Raw genomic sequence first — 26120 nt, forward strand, 5'->3', positions numbered from 1 at the left:
CTTGTCTCCACTGCTCTCACCCAGCCCTAACAAACCAGTCAGGTCTTGAACCTCAATCTTCACCTGCTTTCAGCTGGAAACATGTATTTTGCCCTAATCTCCAACACTGGCCTTAAAAAACCGTCGCATCAATGCGCTGTGCTAGACGTTACCAGGAGGAACCCATTCACCAGAAACCTGTCTCTCCCACCGTCCCACCCACTCACCGATTTCAGTTTGAAATGGGCAATAAATGTTAAGACTGTCAATGATAGTCGCTTCCCAGAGATACTCTCTCTTTCCTGGCGAACACATTTCCCATAACTCATATCCTGGAAATACTCTCTTATCCGGATAGCTGCATTTCCTCCGATACACATCCTGGAAATCCTCAGAGCAGGTAGGACATTTCCTGTAGTGCGGTAACCGGTGCCACACTACACCGCATGCACCACGCCCACACTTTTCCCCTCTCTGACCAACCCTCCAACAAGGAATCACATTTACCCGCTTCCCACCGCATTCTGCGAACATATCACCCTCATGTTTCACTCACCCACTCCCTGTTGGGCACTCGACAATTCCGTGTTTAATGAGTTTCCGAGCTGACAGGCAGTCGCCTCACTTGTGCCGGTTCCAGGGTCCTGCTCAGTGTCTCTGACGTCACTGTCTCTGGGCTGAATTTGCTTCTCCTCCTCTGCGGCCGGACCGCATTCCATTGGGACATTGCTCTCAATCTGACCCTGCTTTGGAACCTTGCTTCCCGTGTCCCGATCATCTTCCCTCGATGAGTTGCCTGGTAAAAGCCTCTTGAGTACTTTCTGTACCCGATTTAATTTCCCACCTGCAGTAAATGATGAATTGCAGGTTTAGAGTGATTTATGCTCGAACAAGGATTCACAATGAGTGTCTGCAATGGAGCCGGGACTCCGGCTGACCGGATTTGGAGCGGGACTGTGCTGGTGAATGTGAACCACACCTCCTGCTAGGTGACCATCCCGATAAGCCAGTGAGTGGACACATCCACTCCCCGAAAAAGAACTGGATAGACGCAGTAATACTGATCACAGACTACACATTAGCTGAACACACCAATAACCAGCGGTTGTTAATGGAAAGACATTAGGTGATACCAGGAATTATCACGGGGATTATCTCCCACGAACATAAATCTCCCTGGATCACAAACTGTCCAGTCACCTGTGTCACTCACAGACAAGCCACTGGATTACTCGTGGTCCGATCCTCCAGATCCCACGTTCTCCGGTTGCTTTGACACACACTGTCTTGTCCCCCGGGTCAAAGGCTGACCACTTCCTTCAAATGGACAACGTCCAGACCCCTGAGTTACAGACTGAACATAACCTTGAAGCCCATGATGCCTGGTCCCCTGGGTCCCATCACGTCTCCTGGATAATAATTGTCACACAGCAACTATACAAGTCATTGGCAAAGGGAGAGTCTTGCGTGCAGTTCCAGTAGCTAAACAAAGTCTCGCTGAGAGAGCTTTGCATTTGCTAAGGATGCAGTTGCTATCAATCTACAGGATGGATGTGATTCAGCTGGGAAGAGTGTCGGGGAGATTCACAAGTACGTTACCGGAAGGGGTTGTTTGTTATCAGGTTCGGCTGGGACAGTTTGCCCCGGAACACGGGAGCTTGAAGGGTAAACTTCCACACGTAAAACAGAATCAGCATCAGGTTTATTATCACCGGCATGTGACGTGATATTTGTTAACTTAGCAGCAGCAGTTCAATGCAATAGGTAATCTAGCAGGGAAAAATAATGCTGAATAAATTTTAAGAGAAAGTAAAATATTGAATAGATTTTTTTTTTAAATGTGCAAAAACAGAAAGAATGTGTATTTTGAACAAAGTAAGGTAGTGTCCAAAGATTCAATGTCCATTTCGGAATGGGATTGCAGAGAGGACAAATTTGTTACTGAATCGCTGTGTGTGTGCATTCAGGCTTCTGTACCTCCTCCCTGATGGTGACAGTGAGAAAAGGGCATGCCCTGGGTCGGGGGTCGGCAACCCGCGGCTCCGGAGCCACGTGTGGCTCTTTTACGTCTGTGCTGCGGCTCCCTGTTGCTTTGGGAAATAATTGGTCAGTATTTAATTAAAATGTATTTTATGTTAGCTTGTTAGTTTTTGAAATGTAATTCTAAATTTGAAGATTATGGTGATCTTGTACAATCTAAATAAGACGTTGTGGCGACCCATTTCCTGACACATCCGAACCGGCTCACAACTAGCCAGCGTTCAGGCTAAGGGAGATAGCCTACGGGGGTTTGTGAGTATGTGTCTTTTGGAGCATCCGCGCTCATGGGGGGCGGGTTGAGGGAGGCTTAAAAGCAAGGCTGTTTAGTTCGAATAAAGCTATCTTTGACTGCAGTTTACTGACTGCGTGTAGCACACCGCTACAAAGTGTTTTTATCGCTAACACAGCTCTTCAGGGGAAAGGACGTACAGCCCTGCACATGTTGGAGGATGTTTTGGCATTCGAGCGCAAGTTGACAGTGCTTGCCAGAGATTTACAGAAAGGCACATTGTCTCACTTCCCCAATTTGAGAGAGTTCAAACAAGGTCACGACATGATAAATTCGGAGTATTTACATTCTGCAATCATCGCAATGCAAACATCGTTTGGGAAACACTTCTGTGAGTTCAGAGAGGAAAAAAACACATTATCCTTCCCGGTCACTCCCCTAAGCATCGATCCATCCCTACTGAATACGACTGCATTGTCAGGTGTGAGTCAACCTGATCAAGTATGATAAATATTTTAATTGCCTATTATTTTACGTATATTCATATGTTTTCATTGTTCAGTGAAATAGTCCTTTTATTTTTCAGGTTGACAGCTGGCTGACATTATTTTTGGTTTGCTGCTGGTGGCAAATCTATGTTTGGCGTTTTTCCTAAATACAAGAAGGACTCAAATAGACGTTGAGTATTTTACTTAAAAGTAACCTTCAACCCAACGTCTTTTTTTCGGAGTTCAAAATGTTTTTGTTGCATGCAGAAATGTAATTTCATTTTCTCTGCAGGAGTTCATCAATTTCATAAATGCAACACATTATAGTTTGTTTATACATAGCATAAAGGCAAAACAAAACGTTGTATGCAGTGTTATTTCATTTTAAATGTCAAACGGGTTTTGCGGCTCCCAGTGTTTTCTTTTCTGTGGGAAACGGGTCCAAGTGGCTCTTTCAGTGGTAAAGGTTGCTGACCCCTGCCCTAGGTGCTGGACGTCCTTAATAATGGATGCTGCCTTTCTGAGACACCGCTCCCTGAAGATTTACAACTTCCTGCAGCTTCTCTCGGTCCTGTGCAGTAGCCCCTCCATACCAGACAGTGACAGACCGATGCAGACCACAAATGAAGTGTCTCCTGATCCTCAGCCATTTCCAAGGCTGGCAATGTTCTCGGCTCGGCTACAGAAAACAGAGTTCGGAAAACTCCCCTCATCTACTTTGCGCAGCGAGGGGAGAGTTGAGAGCTGCCCTGACAAAACCTGAAGTGTTGTATTATCGCACAATCTTTGAAATCCCGGAAATGCCCTTATCACCTGCCTCTGAATTTTGTAAATGGAAGTTGAAGATGTCTTTCACCTCTAAACAAGCCCTGATCTGCAATAAACCCTGAACCTAGATAATGTTGTAGGGGTGGAACTGGGGTCTCTGACGGTGGTGTCTGAAAAGAGGATGCTGTCCAAGTTGCATGCATTCTTGGTCAATGTCCCCCATCCACTCAATAATGTACTGGTTAGGCACAGGTGTACATTCGGCCAGAGACTCATTCCACCGAGATGCAACACAGAGCATCATAGGAAGTCATTCCTGCCTGTGGCCATCAAACTTTACAACTCCTCCCTCGGAGTGTCAGACACCCTGAGCCAATAGGCAGGTCCTGGACTTATTTCCACTTGGCATGATTAAATTATTATTATTATTTAATTGTTTATGGTTTTATATTGCTATATTTCGACACTATCCGTGGTTGTTGCGGCTGTAATGAAATCCAATTTCCCTCGTGATCAATAGAGTATGTCCGTCTGTCTGTAGACTTTTCCGTAACAAACAACACCGCTGTCACATTCCTGTTGGTGTTTCACTCTCAACCTGCTGATTCAGGGACTCCGGCTCCTTTCACTCAGGTGAAGCTTTGCCTGGTGAGCGGAGTCATTCGACCATTTCTGGTGTCAGGTCCCTGCGCTGGAACTGTGGGACCGATCGATTACACAAAGGCACTTTACCAGTGGGATCAGTGACACTGCTCGATGAAACTTTTTCTCTGGCTGTGTAAGTTTCTTCATCTGAACTATTGTGCACCAACAGGGCAGAAGTTTAGTTATAAAGATCCAGGTGAACATACCTGTAGCCATTCCGATTCTGACAGACGGTTGCTGATTGTCGTCGTCTTGTTTACACTCTGATCCCGGTGCTGGACAGCGCCACCTTCTGGTGATGCTCTGAGCTACACAGAACAAGCAGACAGCGAGACAGAGAGAGTAGGATTACTTTGCAAATTAGGATCCAAACATCAACTCCCACACCATGACTGTATGTCCGTCCAGTGATACCTGGAGCATCATTTTGATTGAATCACAGAGCAACAGAGCACAGATACTGACCCTTCAGCCCATCGCGACAATGCTGACACACAGTTTAAACTGAGATGGTCCTAATTTTCTAAGTTGGACCCGTTTCCCTCCTGTTCTAAATTGCTTTTATTCTTAATACTTATAGTATTGAATTAAACACATTTCCAGCAGACTATATGATGCCCTGTTCACATCCAATCGTTCCACAGTCTCTGTGAACTTTGCATCTGCCTTTATATCAACTCTCCAATCACCTGACAAACACTCTGGTTCCCTTCCCACAACGACCGAGTTTAAACCGACCCCCGCAGCTCCTGCAGTCCTGGCTGCAAGAACATTTGTTATCTCCAGTACAGATTTAACCCAATCCTTTGGTACAGTGTCAAATGGGAACATAACTTCATTGTAAAACCTACTTCTGCTCAATCACAGATCCGTAGTGTTACGTACTCGTGACACATGACAGTGGTGCCCTTGTCACGTGACTGGGCTTGAAGCTTTACTGGACTTGAGGTAATGGTCTTGTGATGGCGGAGTGACGTCATTTCCCGCCAGTAGAGATCATGAGACAGGTCTTTTTTACAGGTTATAAAAGGTAGACCCCACCCTGTGAGGAGGGGCAGTTCGTGGCTGGATTTGCCAAGTTGACTTCATGCCACTGCGTGATTTAATGTGATGACGCAGTTTAGTTGAAGTATGAAGTTTTATGTAATGCCTGAAGTTTAAAAGGTCATTGCCAGCAAGTTCTTTACGATTCTGCTAGGAGTTCGAGACAGTGGAGAGTGAAGATCGAAGTTCGGGAGTTAAAGATCGAGGAGAATCGCTTTCTACGGTGAAACGGGTTTCGACCTTTGTTTGATCCTTACTTGGAAGGATTTCATTGACTATCTTTGCGTTAATCCCTGGGGTTTAACCAGAAAGGATTGAAGATAATGAGGAAGGAAAGGTCAGTGCCTTTAAGCCGTTTTGTTTCGTAAATTCTTCGTGGGAAAAGTTCGACGTCGGGGATCGAAGCCAAGCGACGTGAAAGAGAATTTAAATCGTCTTATAAAGTCTCTCCTTTTAAATGGTCTGTGAGCATATCGAACTTTTGGCAATACCACTTTAAAGAACTGTTTTTGCAATATCGCTTTAAGAACTGTTTGGGCTGCCGCACAGCAGCTGTTTCCGGTTACGTTAGTGTTTGTTTACTTTTGGGGGGTTTGTTTTCTGTGTTTAATAAACGTGTTTTTTGTTATAAAAAATACCCTTGCCGAACTCATATATTTATTGTTGCCTGAATACGTATCAGTAGGTTCTGACCATTTATTAATAGAAAAGTACTTCATGATGTCAGGGTATACAAATATAAATTATTATTTGGAATTTGCTAGTTAGGACTGAAAGAAATGTGGTGTTGGGACATTTGGCTTCAGGGGTGTTTGCACTTAGCAGAGGCTTGCACAACGATATACCCGAGGGCAAATATATCATTGCAGCTTGCAATAGACAGAGGAGTCAATGACATGTTGCTGTAGTTCATGGTGATTCCACTTCTCTGCAATCACTACAGCAGGAAAGAAATGCGGCACCTTCTAAAGGGGGGAAATTCTCAGCGTATTTTGAGATAATTGTGACATAACACAGAAAAGGAAGGAGACATCAGAAGAGATAATTTGGAAATGGGCAAACAATGTAAGGGAATGTGCGCGGCTTCACAGAGCTGATGCTGACAGCACATTAGCAGATCTGGAATGATTGCAACTGGGACTAACAGGGACATAAATGGTATTTCTAGGCTTATTCAGTCTTACTCCAGCTATTTTCTGCCTTCCTTGATACATAAATGTAATGTCTTAAAGGACTAATGTTTGAGTAAATGAGACTCACCAAACTTTCTCCTGAGTGAGTCAATGGAAACTCTGATTCAGACGGTTTCTCTCCAGTTGGTGCCCTCAGTTCTCGAACTGGTTCACTTGTTGCTGTTCCCTCGTCGTCAGTTGTGATTTCTTCCAGTCGTGGGTTTTCCTTCCAATAAATCTCTCAACACAGGTCTAACTTTGAGCAGAGAGATAATGAAGCGTGTTACTAATACAAATTAGAACAAAGCATTGAATTTAAATATTGAACGTAAATATAATGATTCGAGTGAAGAAATAGGTGACTGCTCCTCACACTTTACAAAACCTGACAGGGGATGCAAAAGAACAGACAGAAATGCTGGAGGAACTTATCTGTCGCATCTGTACGTCGACTCTGATCTCTTCCATAGACGCTGAGTTCCTCCAGCATTGTGTGTGTGCTGCTTGGATTTCCAGAAACTGCCGATTATCTCTTCTCCTGTGATAGGATACAAATAAGTCATCATTCAGTCATGGTAGAAGATACAAGTCATAATACATAGAAGTAGAATTAGGTGACTCTAGTCTTCTCCAGAATCAGTCATGGATGATTATGTTTCCAACACCGTATTCTTGCTTCCCTGCTGTAACACTCAACCTATTTAGCCATCTACACGAATATACTCAACTATTTTCCACTGAGGCCAGGGGAGAAAAAAGAAACAGAGGACATGGGTTAAGGGTGAAGGGGGGAAGTTTAAAGGGAACATGGGGGGGGGTTGCTTCTTCACACAAAGAGAGGTAGGAGTGTGGATGAGCTGCCAGATGAAGTGGTGAATGCGGGCTCCCTTTTGACATTTAAGAAAAACTTGGACAGATACATGGTTGTGAGGTGTATGGAGGGTTATGGTCCGGGTGCAGGTCAGTGCGACGAGGCAGAAAAATGGTTCGGCACAACCAAGAAGGACCAAAGGCATCTTTCTGTGCTGGAATGTTCTATGGCTCCACGATAGCCTCCACCACCCTCTGTGGCTTCAAACTCCACAGATCCACCAACACTTGGATAAAGTATTTGCTCTTGTCCCAGTTTTAAAGTGAACTTTCTTTATTCTGAGGCGGCACTCTCAGATACCAGATGCTCCGTCTGAACAAGACATCCCTTCCATTCCCACTGCGTCCAGACTTGTTGTTATTCGGTTGGTGTCAACAATCATCCCCGCTCTAACTATCCCCCCCACCAACCCCAATCGCAATCCCCCTGAACTCCATGGAACACAGGCCCAGGGCCATCAAATGCTCCACATGCATGGCAGGCAGTGACTAGTGGGGTAACGCAAGGCTCAGTGCTGGGACCCCAGTTGTTTACGATATATAATAATGATTTAGACGAGTGAATTAAATGCAGGGATCTCCAAGTTTGCGGATGACACGAAGCTGGGCGGCGGTGTTAGCTGTGAGGAGGATGCTAGGAGGATGCAGGGTGACTTGGATAGGTTGGGTGAGTGGGCAAATTAACGGCAGATACAACTTAATGTGGATAAATGTGAGGTTATCCACTTTGGTTGCAAGAACAGGAAAACAGATTATTATCTGAATGGTGGCCGATTAGGAAAAAGGGAGGTGCAACAAGACCTGGGTGTCATTGTACACCAGTCATTGAAGGTGGGCATGCAGGTACAGCAGGCGGTGAAAAAGGCAAATGGCATGTTGGCATTCATAGCAAAAGGATTTGAGTACAGGAGCGGGGAGGTTCTACTGCAGTTGTACAAGGCCTTGGTGAGACCGCACCTAGAGTATTCTGTGCAGTTTTGGTCCTCTAATCTGAGGAAAGACATTCTTGCCATAGAGGGAGTACAGAGAAGGTTCACCAGATTGATTTCTGGGATGACAGGACTTTCATATGAATAAAGACTGGATCTACTAGGCTTATACTCACTGGAACTCATAAGATTGAGGGGGGATCTTATTGAAACGTATACAATTCTAAAGGGATTGGACAGGCTAGATGCTGGAGGATTTTTTCTGACGTTGGGGAAGTCCAGAACGAGGGGTCACAGTTTAAGGATAAAGGGGAAGCCCTTTAGGACCGAGATTAGGAAAAACTTCTTCACACAGAAAATGGTGAATCTGTGGAATTCTCTGCCACAGGAAACAGTTGAGGCCGGTTCATTGTCTATATTTAAGAGGGAGTTAGATATGGCCCTTGTGGCTAAAGGGATCAGGGGGCATGGAGAGAAAGCAGGTACAGGGTTCTGTGTTGGATGATCAGCCATGACCTTACTGAATGGCAGGGCAGGCTCGAATGGACGAATGGCCTACTCCTACACCTATTTTCTATGTTTCTATAATGCTTATCTTTAATGCTTATCTATAATGCTTATCGCTCCCTGTGATGGATGGAATGGGGACTCATTTTCTAATGTCACTTTCTGGACAGACAATCAATGTCAGTCTCCATATGTCCAGACACTCCAAAATACTTGACAGATATGATGTCCTCTTGTGCAGTGGAGAGGGTGATTTCCCCATGACTAATGCCCAGACGCCCGAGACTTCAGCTTCACTCCATACTGAGAAAATTCCGATCCCAGCTGTGGAATTACCAACCCGCATACTGCCGGTTCCATATCCTCAGAGTCAGCGGCCCAATATCATCACCCATACACAGACGCTTTGGAGCCGGCGATGTGCTGTGGTGTTCCTGCCATGTCTGATTCACAAACTGACGTGGAATTGGAACCTAATGACCCTCTGACGGGGCCGGGGCCGAGGCTCAAACTGGTTCCCCGGTCTGTGTGGAGGATGCGGATACACTTCAGCCTGACCCCAGCAGCAAAACCGAACACATTTGATCACAATCTTCCTGCTGTGTGGGATCTTGCCCAGCACAGCTGGCTGCCATGTTTCCCGCAGTGTAGCAGGAACAAATTTTAAAATTACAAAGTAGAAAATGCTGGGGTTCAGTACATCAGACTACATCTCTGAAAGGTGAAATGGTGGAAGACCCAGTTCCAGAACTGAGACTGTCCGAGATCTGCTGAGCATCTCCAGTAGTTTTTCTCCTCCTTTCTTTAAATTTCCTGCAACTGTAGTATTTCCTCCCTCTTCATTTTAATGCACAGATGGTAACTGATTGCTACCCTTGACTGTGAATGCCTCCCCACCCTAAACAATCTGTCAGTTCTCAGTTCATTCCGACCCTGGTGTAACACGGCCCATACAGTCAATGGTCACAGCATCCTTTCCCCCCTCTATCAATGTGTCAGTTCTCAGTTCATTCCGACCCTGGTGTAACACGGCCCATACAGTCAATGGTCACAGCATCCTTTCCCCCCACTATCAATGTGTCAGTTCTCAGTTCATTCCGACCCTGGTGTAACACGGCCCATACAGTCAATGCTCACAGCATCCTTTCCCCCCTCTATCAATGTGTCAGTTCTCAGTTCATTCCGACCCTGGTGTAACACGGCCCATACAGTCAATGGTCACAGCATCCTTTCCCCCCTCTATCAATGTGTCAGTTCTCAGTTCATTCCGACCCTGGTGTAACACGGCCCATACAGTCAATGCTCACAGCATCCTTTCCCCCCTCTATCAATGTGTCAGTTCTCAGTTCATTCCGACCCTGGTGTAACACGGCCCATACAGTCAATGGTCACAGCATCCTTTCCCCCCACTATCACTGTGTCAGTTCTCAGTTCATTCCGACCCTGGTGTAACACGGCCCATACAGTCAATGGTCACAGCATCCTTTCCCCCCTCTATCAATGTGTCAGTTCTCAGTTCATTCCGACCCTGGTGTAACACGGCCCATACAGTCAATGGTCACAGCATCCTTTCCCCCCTCTATCAATGTGTCAGTTCTCAGTTCATTCCGACCCTGGTGTAACACGGCCCATACAGTCAATGGTCACAGCATCCTTTCCCCCCACTATCAATGTGTCAGTTCTCAGTTCATTCCGACCCTGGTGTAACACGGCCCATACAGTCAATGCTCACAGCATCCTTTCCCCCCCTCTATCAATGTGTCAGTTCTCAGTTCATTCCGACCCTGGTGTAACACGGCCCATACAGTCAATGGTCACAGCATCCTTTCCCCCCTCTATCAATGTGTCAGTTCTCAGTTCATTCCGACCCTGGTGTAACACGGCCCATACAGTCAATGCTCACAACATCCTTTCCCCCCACTATCAATGTGTCAGTTCTCAGTTCATTCTGACCCTGGTGTAACACGGCCCATACAGTCAATGGTCACAGCATCCTTTCCCCCCTCTATCAATGTGTCAGTTCTCAGTTCATTCCGACCCTGGTGTAACACGGCCCATACAGTCAATGCTCACAACATCCTTTCCCCCCTCTATCAATGTGTCAGTTCTCAGTTCATTCTGACCCTGGTGTAACACGGCCCATACAGTCAATGCTCACAGCATCCTTTCCCCCCTCTATCAATGTGTCAGTTCTCAGTTCATTCCGACCCTGGTGTAACACGGCCCATACAGTCAATGGTCACAGCATCCTTTCCCCCCTCTATCAATGTGTCAGTTCTCAGTTCATTCCGACCCTGGTGTAACACGGCCCATACAGTCAATGGTCACAGTATCCTTTCCCCCCACTATCAATGTGTCAGTTCTCAGTTCATTCCGACCCTGGTGTAACACGGCCCATACAGTCAATGGTCACAGCATCCTTTCCCCCCTCTATCAATGTGTCAGTTCTCAGTTCATTCCGACCCTGGTGTAACACGGCCCATACAGTCAATGGTCACAGTATCCTTTCCCCCCACTATCAATGTGTCAGTTCTCAGTTCATTCCGACCCTGGTGTAACACGGCCCATACAGTCAATGGTCACAGCATCCTTTCCCCCCTCTATCAATGTGTCAGTTCTCAGTTCATTCCGACCCTGGTGTAACACGGCCCATACAGTCAATGGTCACAGCATCCTTTCCCCCCTCTATCAATCTGTCAGTTCTCAGTTCATTCCGACCCTGGTGTAACACGGCCCATACAGTCAATGGTCACAGTATCCTTTCCCCCCACTATCAATGTGTCAGTTCTCAGTTCATTCTGAGCCTGGTGTAACACGGCCCATACAGTCAATGGTCACAGCATCCTTTCCCCCCTCTATCAATGTGTCAGTTCTCAGTTCATTCCGACCCTGGTGTAACACGGCCCATACAGTCAATGGTCACAGCATCCTTTCCCCCCTCTATCAATGTGTCAGTTCTCAGTTCATTCCGACCCTGGTGTAACACGGCCCATACAGTCAATGGTCACAGCATCCTTTCCCCCCTCTATCAATGTGTCAGTTCTCAGTTCATTCCGACCCTGGTGTAACACGGCCCATACAGTCAATGGTCACAGCATCCTTTCCCCCCTCTATCAATGTGTCAGTTCTCAGTTCATTCCGACCCTGGTGTAACACGGCCCATACAGTCAATGGTCACAGCATCCTTTCCCCCCTCTATCAATGTGTCAGTTCTCAGTTCATTCCGACCCTGGTGTAACACGGCCCATACAGTCAATGGTCACAGCATCCTTTCCCCCCTCTATCAATGTGTCAGTTCTCAGTTCATTCCGACCCTGGTGTAACACGGCCCATACAGTCAATGGTCACAGCATCCTTTCCCCCCTCTATCAATGTGTCAGTTCTCAGTTCATTCCGACCCTGGTGTAACACGGCCCATACAGTCAATGGTCACAGCATCCTTTCCCCCCTCTATCAATGTGTCAGTTCTCAGTTCATTCTGAGCCTGGTGTAACACGGCCCATACAGTCAATGGTCACAGCATCCTTTCCCCCCACTATCAATGTGTCAGTTCTCAGTTCATTCCGACCCTGGTGTAACACGGCCCATACAGTCAATGGTCACAGCATCCTTTCCCCCCTCTATCAATGTGTCAGTTCTCAGTTCATTCTGACCCTGGTGTAACACGGCCCATACAGTCAATGGTCACAGCATCCTTTCCCCCCTCTATCAATGTGTCAGTTCTCAGTTCATTCCGACCCTGGTGTAACACGGCCCATACAGTCAATGCTCACAGCATCCTTTCCCCCCTCTATCAATGTGTCAGTTCTCAGTTCATTCCGACCCTGGTGTAACACGGCCCATACAGTCAATGGTCACAGCATCCTTTCCCCCCTCTATCAATGTGTCAGTTCTCAGTTCATTCCGACCCTGGTGTAACACGGCCCATACAGTCAATGGTCACAGCATCCTTTCCCCCCACTATCAATGTGTCAGTTCTCAGTTCATTCTGAGCCTGGTGTAACACGGCCCATACAGTCAATGGTCACAGCATCCTTTCCCCCCTCTATCAATGTGTCAGTTCTCAGTTCATTCCGACCCTGGTGTAACACGGCCCATACAGTCAATGGTCACAGCATCCTTTCCCCCCTCTATCAATGTGTCAGTTCTCAGTTCATTCCGACCCTGGTGTAACACGGCCCATACAGTCAATGGTCACAGCATCCTTTCCCCCCTCTATCAATGTGTCAGTTCTCAGTTCATTCCGACCCTGGTGTAACACGGCCCATACAGTCAATGGTCACAGCATCCTTTCCCCCCACTATCAATGTGTCAGTTCTCAGTTCATTCTGAGCCTGGTGTAACACGGCCCATACAGTCAATGGTCACAGCATCCTTTCCCCCCTCTATCAATGTGTCAGTTCTCAGTTCATTCCGACCCTGGTGTAACACGGCCCATACTGTCAATGGTCACAGCATCCTTTCCCCCCTCTATCAATGTGTCAGTTCTCAGTTCATTCCGACCCTGGTGTAACACGGCCCATACAGTCAATGGTCACAGCATCCTTTCCCCCCTCTATCAATGTGTCAGTTCTCAGTTCATTCCGACCCTGGTGTAACACGGCCCATACAGTCAATGCTCACAGCATCCTTTCCCCCCTCTATCAATGTGTCAGTTCTCAGTTCATTCCGACCCTGGTGTAACACGGCCCATACAGTCAATGCTCACAGCATCCTTTCCCCCCTCTATCAATGTGTCAGTTCTCAGTTCATTCCGACCCTGGTGTAACACGGCCCATACAGTCAATGCTCACAGCATCCTTTCCCCCCTCTATCAATGTGTCTGTTCTCAGTTCATTCCGACCCTGGTGTAACACGGCCCATACAGTCAATGGTCACAGCATCCTTTCCCCCCACTATCAATGTGTCAGTTCTCAGTTCATTCCGACCCTGGTGTAACACGGCCCATACAGTCAATGGTCACAGCATCCTTTCCCCCCTCTATCAATGTGTCAGTTCTCAGTTCATTCCGACCCTGGTGTAACACGGCCCATACAGTCAATGGTCACATCCTTTCCCCACTCTATCAATGTGTCAGTTCTCAGTTCATTCCGACCCTGGTGTAACACGGCCCATACAGTCAATGGTCACAGCATCCTTTCCCCCCTCTATCAATGTGTCAGTTCACAGTTCATTCTGAGCCTGGTGTAACACGGCCCATACAGTCAATGGTCACAGCATCCTTTCCCCCCTCTATCAATGTGTCAGTTCTCAGTTCATTCCGACCCTGGTGTAACACGGCCCATACAGTCAATGGTCACAGCATCCTTTCCCCCCTCTATCAATGTGTCAGTTCTCAGTTCATTCCGACCCTGGTGTAACACGGCCCATACAGTCAATGGTCACAGCATCCTTTCCCCCCTCTATCAATGTGTCAGTTCTCAGTTCATTCCGACCCTGGTGTAACACGGCCCATACAGTCAATGGCCACAGCATCCTTTCCCCCCTCTATCAATGTGTCAGTTCTCAGTTCATTCCGACCCTGGTGTAACACGGCCCATACAGTCAATGGTCACATCCTTTCCCCCCACTATCAATGTGTCAGTTCTCAGTTCATTCCGACCCTGGTGTAACACGGCCCATACAGTCAATGGTCACAGCATCCTTTCCCCCCTCTATCAATGTGTCAGTTCTCAGTTCATTCTGAGCCTGGTGTAACACGGCCCATACAGTCAATGCTCACAGCATCCTTTCCCTCCTCTATCAATGTGTCAGTTCTCAGTTCATTCCGACCCTGGTGTAACACGGCCCATACAGTCAATGGTCACAGCATCCTTTCCCCCCTCTATCAATGTGTCAGTTCTCAGTTCATTCTGAGCCTGGTGTAACACGGCCCATACAGTCAATGCTCACAGCATCCTTTCCCTCCTCTATCAATGTGTCAGTTCTCAGTTCATTCCGACCCTGGTGTAACACGGCCCATACAGTCAATGGTCACAGCATCCTTTCCCCCCTCTATCAATGTGTCAGTTCTCAGTTCATTCCGACCCTGGTGTAACACGGCCCATACAGTCAATGGTCACAGCATCCTTTCCCCCCTCTATCAATGTGTCAGTTCTCAGTTCATTCCGACCCTGGTGTAACACGGCCCATACAGTCAATGGTCACAGCATCCTTTCCCCCCTCTATCAATGTGTCAGTTCTCAGTTCATTCCGACCCTGGTGTAACACGGCCCATACAGTCAATGCTCACAGCATCCTTTCCCCCCTCTATCAATGTGTCAGTTCTCAGTTCATTCCGACCCTGGTGTAACACGGCCCATACAGTCAATGGTCACAGCATCCTTTCCCCCCTCTATCAATGTGTCAGTTCTCAGTTCATTCCGACCCTGGTGTAACACGGCCCATACAGTCAATGGTCACAGCATCCTTTCCCCCCTCTATCAATGTGTCAGTTCTCAGTTCATTCCGACCCTGGTGTAACACGGCCCATACAGTCAATGCTCACAGCATCCTTTCCCCCCTCTATCAATGTGTCAGTTCTCAGTTCATTCCGACCCTGGTGTAACACGGCCCATATAGTCAATGGCCACAGCATCCTTTCCCCCCTCTATCAATGTGTCAGTTCTCAGTTCATTCCGACCCTGGTGTAACACGGCCCATACAGTCAATGGTCACAGCATCCTTTCCCCCCTCTATCAATGTGTCAGTTCTCAGTTCATTCCGACCCTGGTGTAACACGGCCCATACAGTCAATGGTCACAGCATCCTTTCCCCCCTCTATCAATGTGTCAGTTCTCAGTTCATTCCGACCCTGGTGTAACACGGCCCATACAGTCAATGCTCACAGCATCCTTTCCCCCCTCTATCAATGTGTCAGTTCTCAGTTCATTCCGACCCTGGTGTAACACGGCCCATACAGTCAATGGTCACAGCATCCTTTCCCCCTCTATCAATGTGTCACTTCTCAGTTCATTCCGACCCTGGTGTAACACGGCCCATACAGTCAATGGTCACAGCATCCTTTCCCCCCTCTATCAATGTGTCAGTTCTCAGTTCATTCCGACCCTGGTGTAACACGGCCCATACAGTCAATGGTCACAGTATCCTTTCCCCCCTCTATCAATGTGTCAGTTCTCAGTTCATTCCGACCCTGGTGTAACACGGCCCATACAGTCAATGGTCACAGCATCCTTTCCCCCCTCTATCAATGTGTCAGTTCTCAGTTCATTCCGACCCTGGTGTAACACGGCCCATACAGTCAATGGTCACAGCATCCTTTCCCCCCTCTATCAATGTGTCAGTTCTCAGTTCATTCCGACCCTGGTGTAACACGGCCCATACAGTCAATGGTCACAGCATCCTTTCCCCCCTCTATCAATGTGTCAGTTCTCAGTTCATTCCGACCCTGGTGTAACACGGCCCATACAGTCAATGGTCACAGCATCCTTTACCCCCTCTATCAATGTGTCAGTTCTCAGTTCATTCCGACCCTGGTGTAACACGGCCCATACAGTCAATGGTCACAGCATCCTTTCCCCCCTCTATCAATGTGTCAGTTCTCAGTTCATTCCGACCCTGGTGTAACACGGCCCATACAGTCAATGGTCACAGCATCCTTTCCCCCCTCTATCAATGTGTCAGTTCTCAGTTCATTCCGACCCTGGTGTAACACGGCCCATACAGTCAATGGTCACAGCATCCTTTCCCCCCTCTATCAACGTGTCAGTTCTCAGTTCATTCCGACCCTGGTGTAACACGGCCCATACAGTCAATGGTCACAGCATCCTTTCCCCCCACTATCAATGTGTCAGTTCTCAGTTCATTCCGACCCTGGTGTAACACGGCCCATACAGTCAATGCTCACAGCATCCTTTCCCCCCACTATCAATGTGTCAGTTCTCAGTTCATTCCGACCCTGGTGTAACACGGCCCATACAGTCAATGGTCACAGCATCCTTTCCCCCCTCTATCAATGTGTCACTTCTCAGTTCATTCCGACCCTGGTGTAACACGGCCCATACAGTCAATGGTCACAGCATCCTTTCCCCCCTCTATCAATGTGTCAGTTCTCAGTTCATTCCGACCCTGGTGTAACACGGCCCATACAGTCAATGGTCACAGCATCCTTTCCCCCCTCTATCAATGTGTCAGTTCTCAGTTCATTCCGACCCTGGTGTAACACGGCCCATACAGTCAATGGTCACAGCATCCTTTCCCCCCTCTATCAATGTGTCAGTTCTCAGTTCATTCCGACCCTGGTGTAACACGGCCCATACAGTCAATGGTCACAGCATCCTTTCCCCCCACTATCAATGTGTCAGTTCTCAGTTCATTCCGACCCTGGTGTAACACGGCCCATACAGTCAATGGTCACAGCATCCTTTCCCCCCTCTATCAATGTGTCAGTTCTCAGTTCATTCCGACCCTGGTGTAACACGGCCCATACAGTCAATGGTCACAGCATCCTTTCCCCCCTCTATCAATGTGTCACTTCTCAGTTCATTCCGACCCTGGTGTAACACGGCCCATACAGTCAATGGTCACAGCATCCTTTCCCCCCTCTATCAATGTGTCAGTTCTCAGTTCATTCCGACCCTGGTGTAACACGGCCCATACAGTCAATGGTCACAGCATCCTTTCCCCCCTCTATCAATGTGTCAGTTCTCAGTTCATTCCGACCCTGGTGTAACACGGCCCATACAGTCAATGGTCACAGCATCCTTTCCCCCCTCTATCAATGTGTCAGTTCTCAGTTCATTCTGAGCCTGGTGTAACACGGCCCATACAGTCAATGGTCACAGCATCCTTTCCCCCCACTGTCAATGTGTCAGTTCTCAGTTCATTCCGACCCTGGTGTAACACGGCCCATACAGTCAATGGTCACAGCATCCTTTCCCCCCACTGTCAATGTGTCAGTTCTCAGTTCATTCCGACCCTGGTGTAACATGGCCCATACAGTCAATGGTCACAGCATCCTTTCCCTCCTCTATCAATGTGTCAGTTCTCAGTTCATTCCGACCCTGGTGTAACACGGCCCATACAGTCAATGCTCACAGCATCCTTTCCCCCCACTATCAATGTGTCAGTTCTCAGTTCATTCTGACCCTGGTGTAACACGGCCCATACAGTCAATGGTCACAGCATCCTTTCCCCCCTCTATCAATGTGTCAGTTCTCAGTTCATTCCGACCCTGGTGTAACACGGCCCATACAGTCAATGGTCACAGCATCCATCCCCCTCTATCAATGTGTCAGTTCTCAGTTCATTCCGACCCTGGTGTAACACGGCCCATACAGTCAATGGTCACAGCATCCTTTCCCCCCTCTATCAATGTGTCAGTTCTCAGTTCATTCCGACCCTGGTGTAACACGGCCCATACAGTCAATGGTCACAGCATCCTTTCCCCCCTCTATCAACGTGTCAGTTCTCAGTTCATTCCGAACCTGGTGTAACACGGCCCATACAGTCAATGGTCACAGCATCCTTTCCCCCCTCTATCAATGTGTCAGTTCTCAGTTCATTCCGACCCTGGTGTAACACGGCCCATACAGTCAATGGTCACAGCATCCTTTCCCCCCTCTATCAATGTGTCAGTTCTCAGTTCATTCCGACCCTGGTGTAACACGGCCCATACAGTCAATGGTCACAGCATCCTTTCCCCCCACTATCAATGTGTCAGTTCTCAGTTCATTCTGAGCCTGGTGTAACACGGCCCATACAGTCAATGGTCACAGCATCCTTTCCCCCCTCTATCAATGTGTCAGTTCTCAGTTCATTCCGACCCTGGTGTAACACGGCCCATACAGTCAATGGTCACAGCATCCTTTCCCCCCTCTATCAATGTGTCAGTTCTCAGTTCATTCCGACCCTGGTGTAACACGGCCCATACAGTCAATGGTCACAGCATCCTTTCCCCCCTCTATCAATGTGTCAGTTCTCAGTTCATTCTGAGCCTGGTGTAACACGGCCCATACAGTCAATGGTCACAGCATCCTTTCCCCCTCTATCAATGTGTCAGTTCTCAGTTCATTCCGACCCTGGTGTAACACGGCCCATACAGTCAATGGTCACAGCATCCTTTCCCCCCACTATCAATGTGTCAGTTCTCAGTTCATTCCGACCCTGGTGTAACACGGCCCATACAGTCAATGGTCACAGCATCCTTTCCCCCCTCTATCAATGTGTCAGTTCTCAGTTCATTCTGAGCCTGGTGTAACACGGCCCATACAGTCAATGCTCACAGCATCCTTTCCCCCCACTATCAATGTGTCAGTTCTCAGTTCATTCCGACCCTGGTGTAACACGGCCCATACAGTCAATGCTCACAGCATCCTTTCCCCCCACTATCAATGTGTCAGTTCTCAGTTCATTCCGACCCTGGTGTAACACGGCCCATACAGTCAATGGTCACAGCATCCTTTCCCCCCTCTATCAATGTGTCAGTTCTCAGTTCATTCCGACCCTGGTGTAACACGGCCCATACAGTCAATGGACACAGCATCCTTTCCCCCCTCTATCAATGTGTCAGTTCTCAGTTCATTCTGAGCCTGGTGTAACACGGCCCATACAGTCAATGGTCACAGCATCCTTTCCCCCCTCTATCAATGTGTCAGTTCTCAGTTCATTCCGACCCTGGTGTAACACGGCCCATACAGTCAATGGTCACAGCATCCTTTCCCCCCTCTATCAATGTGTCAGTTCTCAGTTCATTCCGACCCTGGTGTAACACGGCCCATACAGTCAATGGTCACAGCATCCTTTCCCCCCTCTATCAATGTGTCAGTTCTCAGTTCATTCCGACCCTGGTGTAACACGGCCCATACAGTCAATGGTCACAGCGTCCTTTCCCCCCTCTATCAATGTGTCAGTTCTCAGTTCATTCCGACCCTGGTGTAACACGGCCCATACAGTCAATGGTCACAGCGTCCTTTCCCCCCTCTATCAATGTGTCAGTTCTCAGTTCATTCCGACCCTGGTGTAACACGGCCCATACAGTCAATGGTCACAGCATCCTTTCCCCCCTCTATCAATGTGTCAGTTCTCAGTTCATTCCGACCCTGGTGTAACACGGCCCATACAGTCAATGGTCACAGCATCCTTTCCCCCCTCTATCAATGTGTCAGTTCTCAGTTCATTCCGACCCTGGTGTAACACGGCCCATACAGTCAATGGACACATCCTTTCCCCCCTCTATCAATGTGTCAGTTCTCAGTTCATTCCGACCCTGGTGTAACACGGCCCATACAGTCAATGCTCACAGCATCCTTTCCCCCCTCTATCAATGTGTCAGTTCTCAGTTCATTCCGACCCTGGTGTAACACGGCCCATACAGTCAATGCTCACAGCATCCTTTCCCCCCTCTATCAATGTGTCAGTTCTCAGTTCATTCCGACCCTGGTGTAACACGGCCCATACAGTCAATGGTCACAGCATCCTTTCCCCCCTCTATCAATGTGTCAGTTCTCAGTTCATTCCGACCCTGGTGTAACACGGCCCATACAGTCAATGGTCACAGCATCCTTTCCCCCCTCTATCAATGTGTCAGTTCTCAGTTCATTCCGACCCTGGTGTAACACGGCCCATACAGTCAATGGTCACAGCATCCTTTCCCCCCTCTATCAATGTGTCAGTTCTCAGTTCATTCCGACCCTGGTGTAACACGGCCCATACAGTCAATGGTCACAGCATCCTTTCCCCCCTCTATCAATGTGTCAGTTCTCAGTTCATTCCGACCCTGGTGTAACACGGCCCATACAGTCAATGCTCACAGCATCCTTTCCCCCCTCTATCAATGTGTCAGTTCTCAGTTCATTCCGACCCTGGTGTAACACGGCCCATACAGTCAATGGTCACAGCATCCTTTCCCCCCTCTATCAATGTGTCAGTTCTCAGTTCATTCCGACCCTGGTGTAACACGGCCCATACAGTCAATGCTCACAGCATCCTTTCCCCCCTCTATCAATGTGTCAGTTCTCAGTTCATTCCGACCCTGGTGTGACACGGCCCATACAGTCAATGGTCACAGCATCCTTTCCCCCCACTATCAATGTGTCAGTTCTCAGTTCATTCCGACCCTGGTGTAACACGGCCCATACAGTCAATGGTCACAGCATCCTTTCCCCCCTCTATCAATGTGTCAGTTCTCAGTTCATTCCGACCCTGGTGTAACACGGCCCATACAGTCAATGCTCACATCCTTTCCCCCCTCTATCAATGTGTCAGTTCTCAGTTCATTCCGACCCTGGTGTAACACGGCCCATACAGTCAATGGTCACAGCATCCTTTCCCCCCTCTATCAATCTGTCAGTTCTCAGTTCATTCTGAGCCTGGTGTAACACGGCCCATACAGTCAATGGTCACAGCATCCTTTCCCCCCTCTATCAATGTGTCAGTTCTCAGTTCATTCTGAGCCTGGTGTAACACGGCCCATACAGTCAATGGTCACAGCATCCTTTCCCCCCACTATCAATGTGTCAGTTCTCAGTTCATTCCGACCCTGGTGTAACACGGCCCATACAGTCAATGGTCACAGCATCCTTTCCCCCCTCTATCAATGTGTCAGTTCTCAGTTCATTCCGACCCTGGTGTAACACGGCCCATACAGTCAATGGTCACAGCATCCTTTCCCCCCTCTATCAATGTGTCAGTTCTCAGTTCATTCCGACCCTGGTGTAACACGGCCCATACAGTCAATGGCCACAGCATCCTTTCCCCCCTCTATCAATGTGTCAGTTCTCAGTTCATTCCGACCCTGGTGTAACACGGCCCATACAGTCAATGGTCACATCCTTTCCCCCCTCTATCAATGTGTCAGTTCTCAGTTCATTCCGACCCTGGTGTAACACGGCCCATACAGTCAATGGTCACAGCATCCTTTCCCCCCTCTATCAATGTGTCACTTCTCAGTTCATTCCGACCCTGGTGTAACACGGCCCATACAGTCAATGGCCACAGCATCCTTTCCCCCCTCTATCAATGTGTCAGTTCTCAGTTCATTCCGACCCTGGTGTAACACGGCCCATACAGTCAATGCTCACAACATCCTTTCCCCCCTCTATCAATGTGTCAGTTCTCAGTTCATCCCGACCCTGGTGTAACACGGCCCATACAGTCAATGGTCACAGCATCCTTTCCCCCCTCTATCAATGTGTCAGTTCTCAGTTCATTCCGACCCTGGTGTAACACGGCCCATACAGTCAATGGTCACAGCATCCTTTCCCCCCTCTATCAATGTGTCAGTTCTCAGTTCATTCCGACCCTGGTGTAACACGGCCCATACAGTCAATGGTCACAGCATCCTTTCCCCCCTCTATCAATGTGTCAGTTCTCAGTTCATTCCGACCCTGGTGTAACACGGCCCATACAGTCAATGGTCACAGCATCCTTTCCCCCCTCTATCAATGTGTCAGTTCTCAGTTCATTCTGAGCCTGGTGTAACACGGCCCATACAGTCAATGGTCACAGCATCCTTTCCCCCCTCTATCAATGTGTCAGTTCTCAGTTCATTCCGACCCTGGTGTAACACGGCCCATACAGTCAATGGTCACAACATCCTTTCCCCCTCTATCAATGTGTCAGTTCTCAGTTCATTCCGACCCTGGTGTAACACGGCCCATACAGTCAATGGTCACAGCATCCTTTCCCCCCTCTATCAATATGTCAGTTCTCAGTTCATTCCGACCCTGGTGTAACACGGCCCATACAGTCAATGGTCACAGCATCCTTTCCCCTCTCTATCAATGTGTCAGTTCTCAGTTCATTCCGACCCTGGTGTAACACGGCCCATACAGTCAATGGTCACAGCATCCTTTCCCCCCTCTATCAATGTGTCAGTTCTCAGTTCATCCCGACCCTGGTGTAACACGGCCCATACAGTCAATGGTCACAGCATCCTTTCCCCCCTCTATCAATGTGTCACTTCTCAGTTCATTCCGACCCTGGTGTAACACGGCCCATACAGTCAATGGTCACAGCATCCTTTCCCCCCTCTGTCAATGTGTCAGTTCTCAGTTCATTCCGACCCTGGTGTAACACGGCCCATACAGTCAATGCTCACAGCATCCTTTCCCCCCTCTGTCAATGTGTCAGTTCTCAGTTCATTCCGACCCTGGTGTAACACGGCCCATACAGTCAATGGTCACAGCATCCTTTCCCCCCTCTATCAATGTGTCAGTTCTCAGTTCATTCCGACCCTGGTGTAACACGGCCCATACAGTCAATGGTCACAGTATCCTTTCCCCCCTCTATCAATGTATCAGTTCTCAGTTCATTCCGACCCTGGTGTAACACGGCCCATACAGTCAATGGTCACAGCATCCTTTCCCCCCTCTATCAATGTGTCAGTTCTCAGTTCATTCCGACCCTGGTGTAACACGGCCCATACAGTCAATGCTCACAGCATCCTTTCCCCCCACTATCAATGTGTCAGTTCTCAGTTCATTCCGACCCTGGTGTAACACGGCCCATACAGTCAATGGTCACAGCATCCTTTCCCCCCTCTATCAATGTGTCAGTTCTCAGTTCATTCCGACCCTGGTGTAACACGGCCCATACAGTCAATGGTCACAGCATCCTTTCCCCCCTCTATCAATGTGTCAGTTCTCAGTTCATTCCGACCCTGGTGTAACACGGCCCATACAGTCAATGCTCACAGCATCCTTTCCCCCCTCTATCAATGTGTCAGTTCTCAGTTCATTCCGACCCTGGTGTAACACGGCCCATACAGTCAATGCTCACAGCATCCTTTCCCCCCACTATCAATGTGTCAGTTCTCAGTTCATTCCGACCCTGGTGTAACACGGCCCATACAGTCAATGCTCACAGCATCCTTTCCCCCCTCTGTCAATGTGTCAGTTCTCAGTTCATTCCGACCCTGGTGTAACACGGCCCATACAGTCAATGGTCACAGCATCCTTTCCCCCCTCTATCAATGTGTCAGTTCTCAGTTCATTCTGAGCCTGGTGTAACACGGCCCATACAGTCAATGGTCACAGCATCCTTTCCCCCCTCTATCAATGTGTCAGTTCTCAGTTCATTCCGACCCTGGTGTAACACGGCCCATACAGTCAATGGTCACAGCATCCTTTCCCCCCTCTATCAATGTGTCAGTTCTCAGTTCATTCCGACCCTGGTGTAACACGGCCCATACAGTCAATGCTCACAGCATCCTTTCCCCCCTCTATCAACGTGTCAGTTCTCAGTTCATTCCGACCCTGGTGTAACACGGCCCATACAGTCAATGGTCACAGCATCCTTTCCCCCCTCTATCAATGTGTCAGTTCTCAGTTCATTCCGACCCTGGTGTAACACGGCCCATACAGTCAATGGTCACAGTATCCTTTCCCCCCTCTATCAATGTATCAGTTCTCAGTTCATTCCGACCCTGGTGTAACACGGCCCATACAGTCAATGGTCACAGCATCCTTTCCCCCCTCTATCAATGTGTCAGTTCTCAGTTCATTCCGACCCTGGTGTAACACGGCCCATACAGTCAATGGTCACAGCATCCTTTCCCCCCTCTATCAATGTGTCAGTTCTCAGTTCATTCCGACCCTGGTGTAACACGGCCCATACAGTCAATGCTCACAGCATCCTTTCCCCCCACTATCAATGTGTCAGTTCTCAGTTCATTCCGACCCTGGTGTAACACGGCCCATACAGTCAATGGTCACAGCATCCTTTCCCCCCTCTATCAATGTGTCAGTTCTCAGTTCATTCCGACCCTGGTGTAACACGGCCCATACAGTCAATGGTCACAGCATCCTTTCCCCCCTCTATCAATGTGTCAGTTCTCAGTTCATTCCGACCCTGGTGTAACACGGCCCATACAGTCAATGGTCACAGCATCCTTTCCCCCCTCTATCAATGTGTCAGTTCTCAGTTCATTCCGACCCTGGTGTAACACGGCCCATACAGTCAATGGTCACAGCATCCTTTCCCCCCACTATCAATGTGTCAGTTCTCAGTTCATTCCGACCCTGGTGTAACACGGCCCATACAGTCAATGCTCACAGCATCCTTTCCCCCCACTATCACTCTGTTACATTTGCCCCTGAGGCCGCTCTCTCTGCGCTGAGAGGCCGTGACCACAGAACCAGTGAAACACTCGCTACAGCTCCGACGAGCTGTCACCATGGAAACACAGGAAGTGGCTCACTGAAAATAACCGAAAAAGGAAAGAACAAACTCCTCATGTGATACAAGTGCCGTTATGACAAAGACGAACACTGCAGCCATTTTGTAGGGGTGAAACTAAAATTGACATGGCCGCTTTTACCCCGCCGCATAATGATTTCAAATAAACCTCTGTCTGAAAGGGGGAAACATGCTTCTACTCATACATTTGGAGCAGTGTCCCGAGGGTGAGATCACTCTGTTTAACCCTCGCCGTCTGGAAAAACACAGCAGGCCGAACGGCCGCTTCCGGTGTGATGGAAGCATGTAAAACAATTACCGACCCCAGGATCCGCTACCGGGCCGGGTGATGGAGGTAAAGTTCCCCAGGTGCATCTTAATTCGTGTGTTTAATCTCGGCATCACCACCTCATCCCGCTCCTGGGGCCAGAACACCAGGGGCTGAGCGGCGGCTCATCTCGGGCGGTCCGGCGTGAAAGTCCCATAACCCGGACCGACCACGACAGGTTGGATCCAGGAAGCGGGACGAGGCCGCCAGTTCGAGGAAGTTAACGGGACTCTCTGCCCGACATCAGGTACCCTCAAACACCCCCCTCCCCGAATCGGCTTCGGTACTCACCGATGGGAAATTGTTGGTCGCGTTCACCCTGATGACCGGTCTCAATGCTCACCGATGAGAACCTGATCAATTTGTCCCGCAGACAGCGATGGGTTCTCCAGCTCGCCGCCGACGACCCGCTTCAACAGAGGACGGAAAGAAAAGCACCGCCCATCCGGAGACTGTGAGAGCCGGGCGGGGCCTCGGAAGCGAGAGCGTCAGATGCTGCAGATCTGTGTTTGAAATGGGAGCCAGACGCTGGATCACATGACCGGTGGAGGGACTCCCTCCTGAACCGGCGACTCTGCTCCTCGCCCCTCACTGCCCGACCTACCTGCCGCATTTTAAACCTTAGTTCATACTTACACCAGCTACATTTTTAATTTTCCCCTCTGTATCTTTCCCGTCCCCATCGCTTCGCCTCCCGTTTCCTGGAGCTTTCCGGGTTCGATTCCCTCCCGGTCCGGTACACAATGCCCACCCGAACAGGAATTGAGCGGGTTTCATTGAAATCACTTGTATGTTTATAAACAGTAATTTCTATTCACCATCCTCCGGAGCCTCACTGGACAGGAACACTGTAACATCAAGTGAGAAACAGCAGGAGGAGGTCATTCAGCCCCTCCAACCATCAACAAGATGGCGGCTGCTCTCCCATCTCAGCCCACATGTTTCTGCCCGATCCTCATTTCCTCGATCCCTTCGGTCTCCACACATCCGCCGGCCTCTGTTTTA

General features: G+C 48.7%; 1 protein-coding gene across 1 annotated transcript in view; it reads right to left on the minus strand.

Annotated features, from left to right (window-relative positions):
• Positions 1-25542, minus strand: part of LOC132389971 (NACHT, LRR and PYD domains-containing protein 3-like) — a 44767-nt gene extending 19225 nt beyond the window's left edge. The window contains exons 1-4 of the mRNA XM_059962549.1: positions 25407-25542; positions 6454-6621; positions 4356-4457; positions 536-823 (exon numbers count right to left, since the gene is read on the minus strand). Coding sequence (XP_059818532.1) covers positions 536-823; positions 4356-4365 — 298 coding nt within the window. The 5' untranslated portion in view covers positions 4366-4457; positions 6454-6621; positions 25407-25542. The remainder of the gene's footprint in view (positions 1-535; positions 824-4355; positions 4458-6453; positions 6622-25406) is intronic.
• Positions 25543-26120: the final 578 nt, after the last annotated feature.

The sequence above is a fragment of the Hypanus sabinus genome, unplaced genomic scaffold (assembly GCF_030144855.1).
Source record: "Hypanus sabinus isolate sHypSab1 unplaced genomic scaffold, sHypSab1.hap1 scaffold_725, whole genome shotgun sequence".
Taxonomy (NCBI): Eukaryota; Metazoa; Chordata; class Chondrichthyes; order Myliobatiformes; family Dasyatidae; genus Hypanus; species Hypanus sabinus.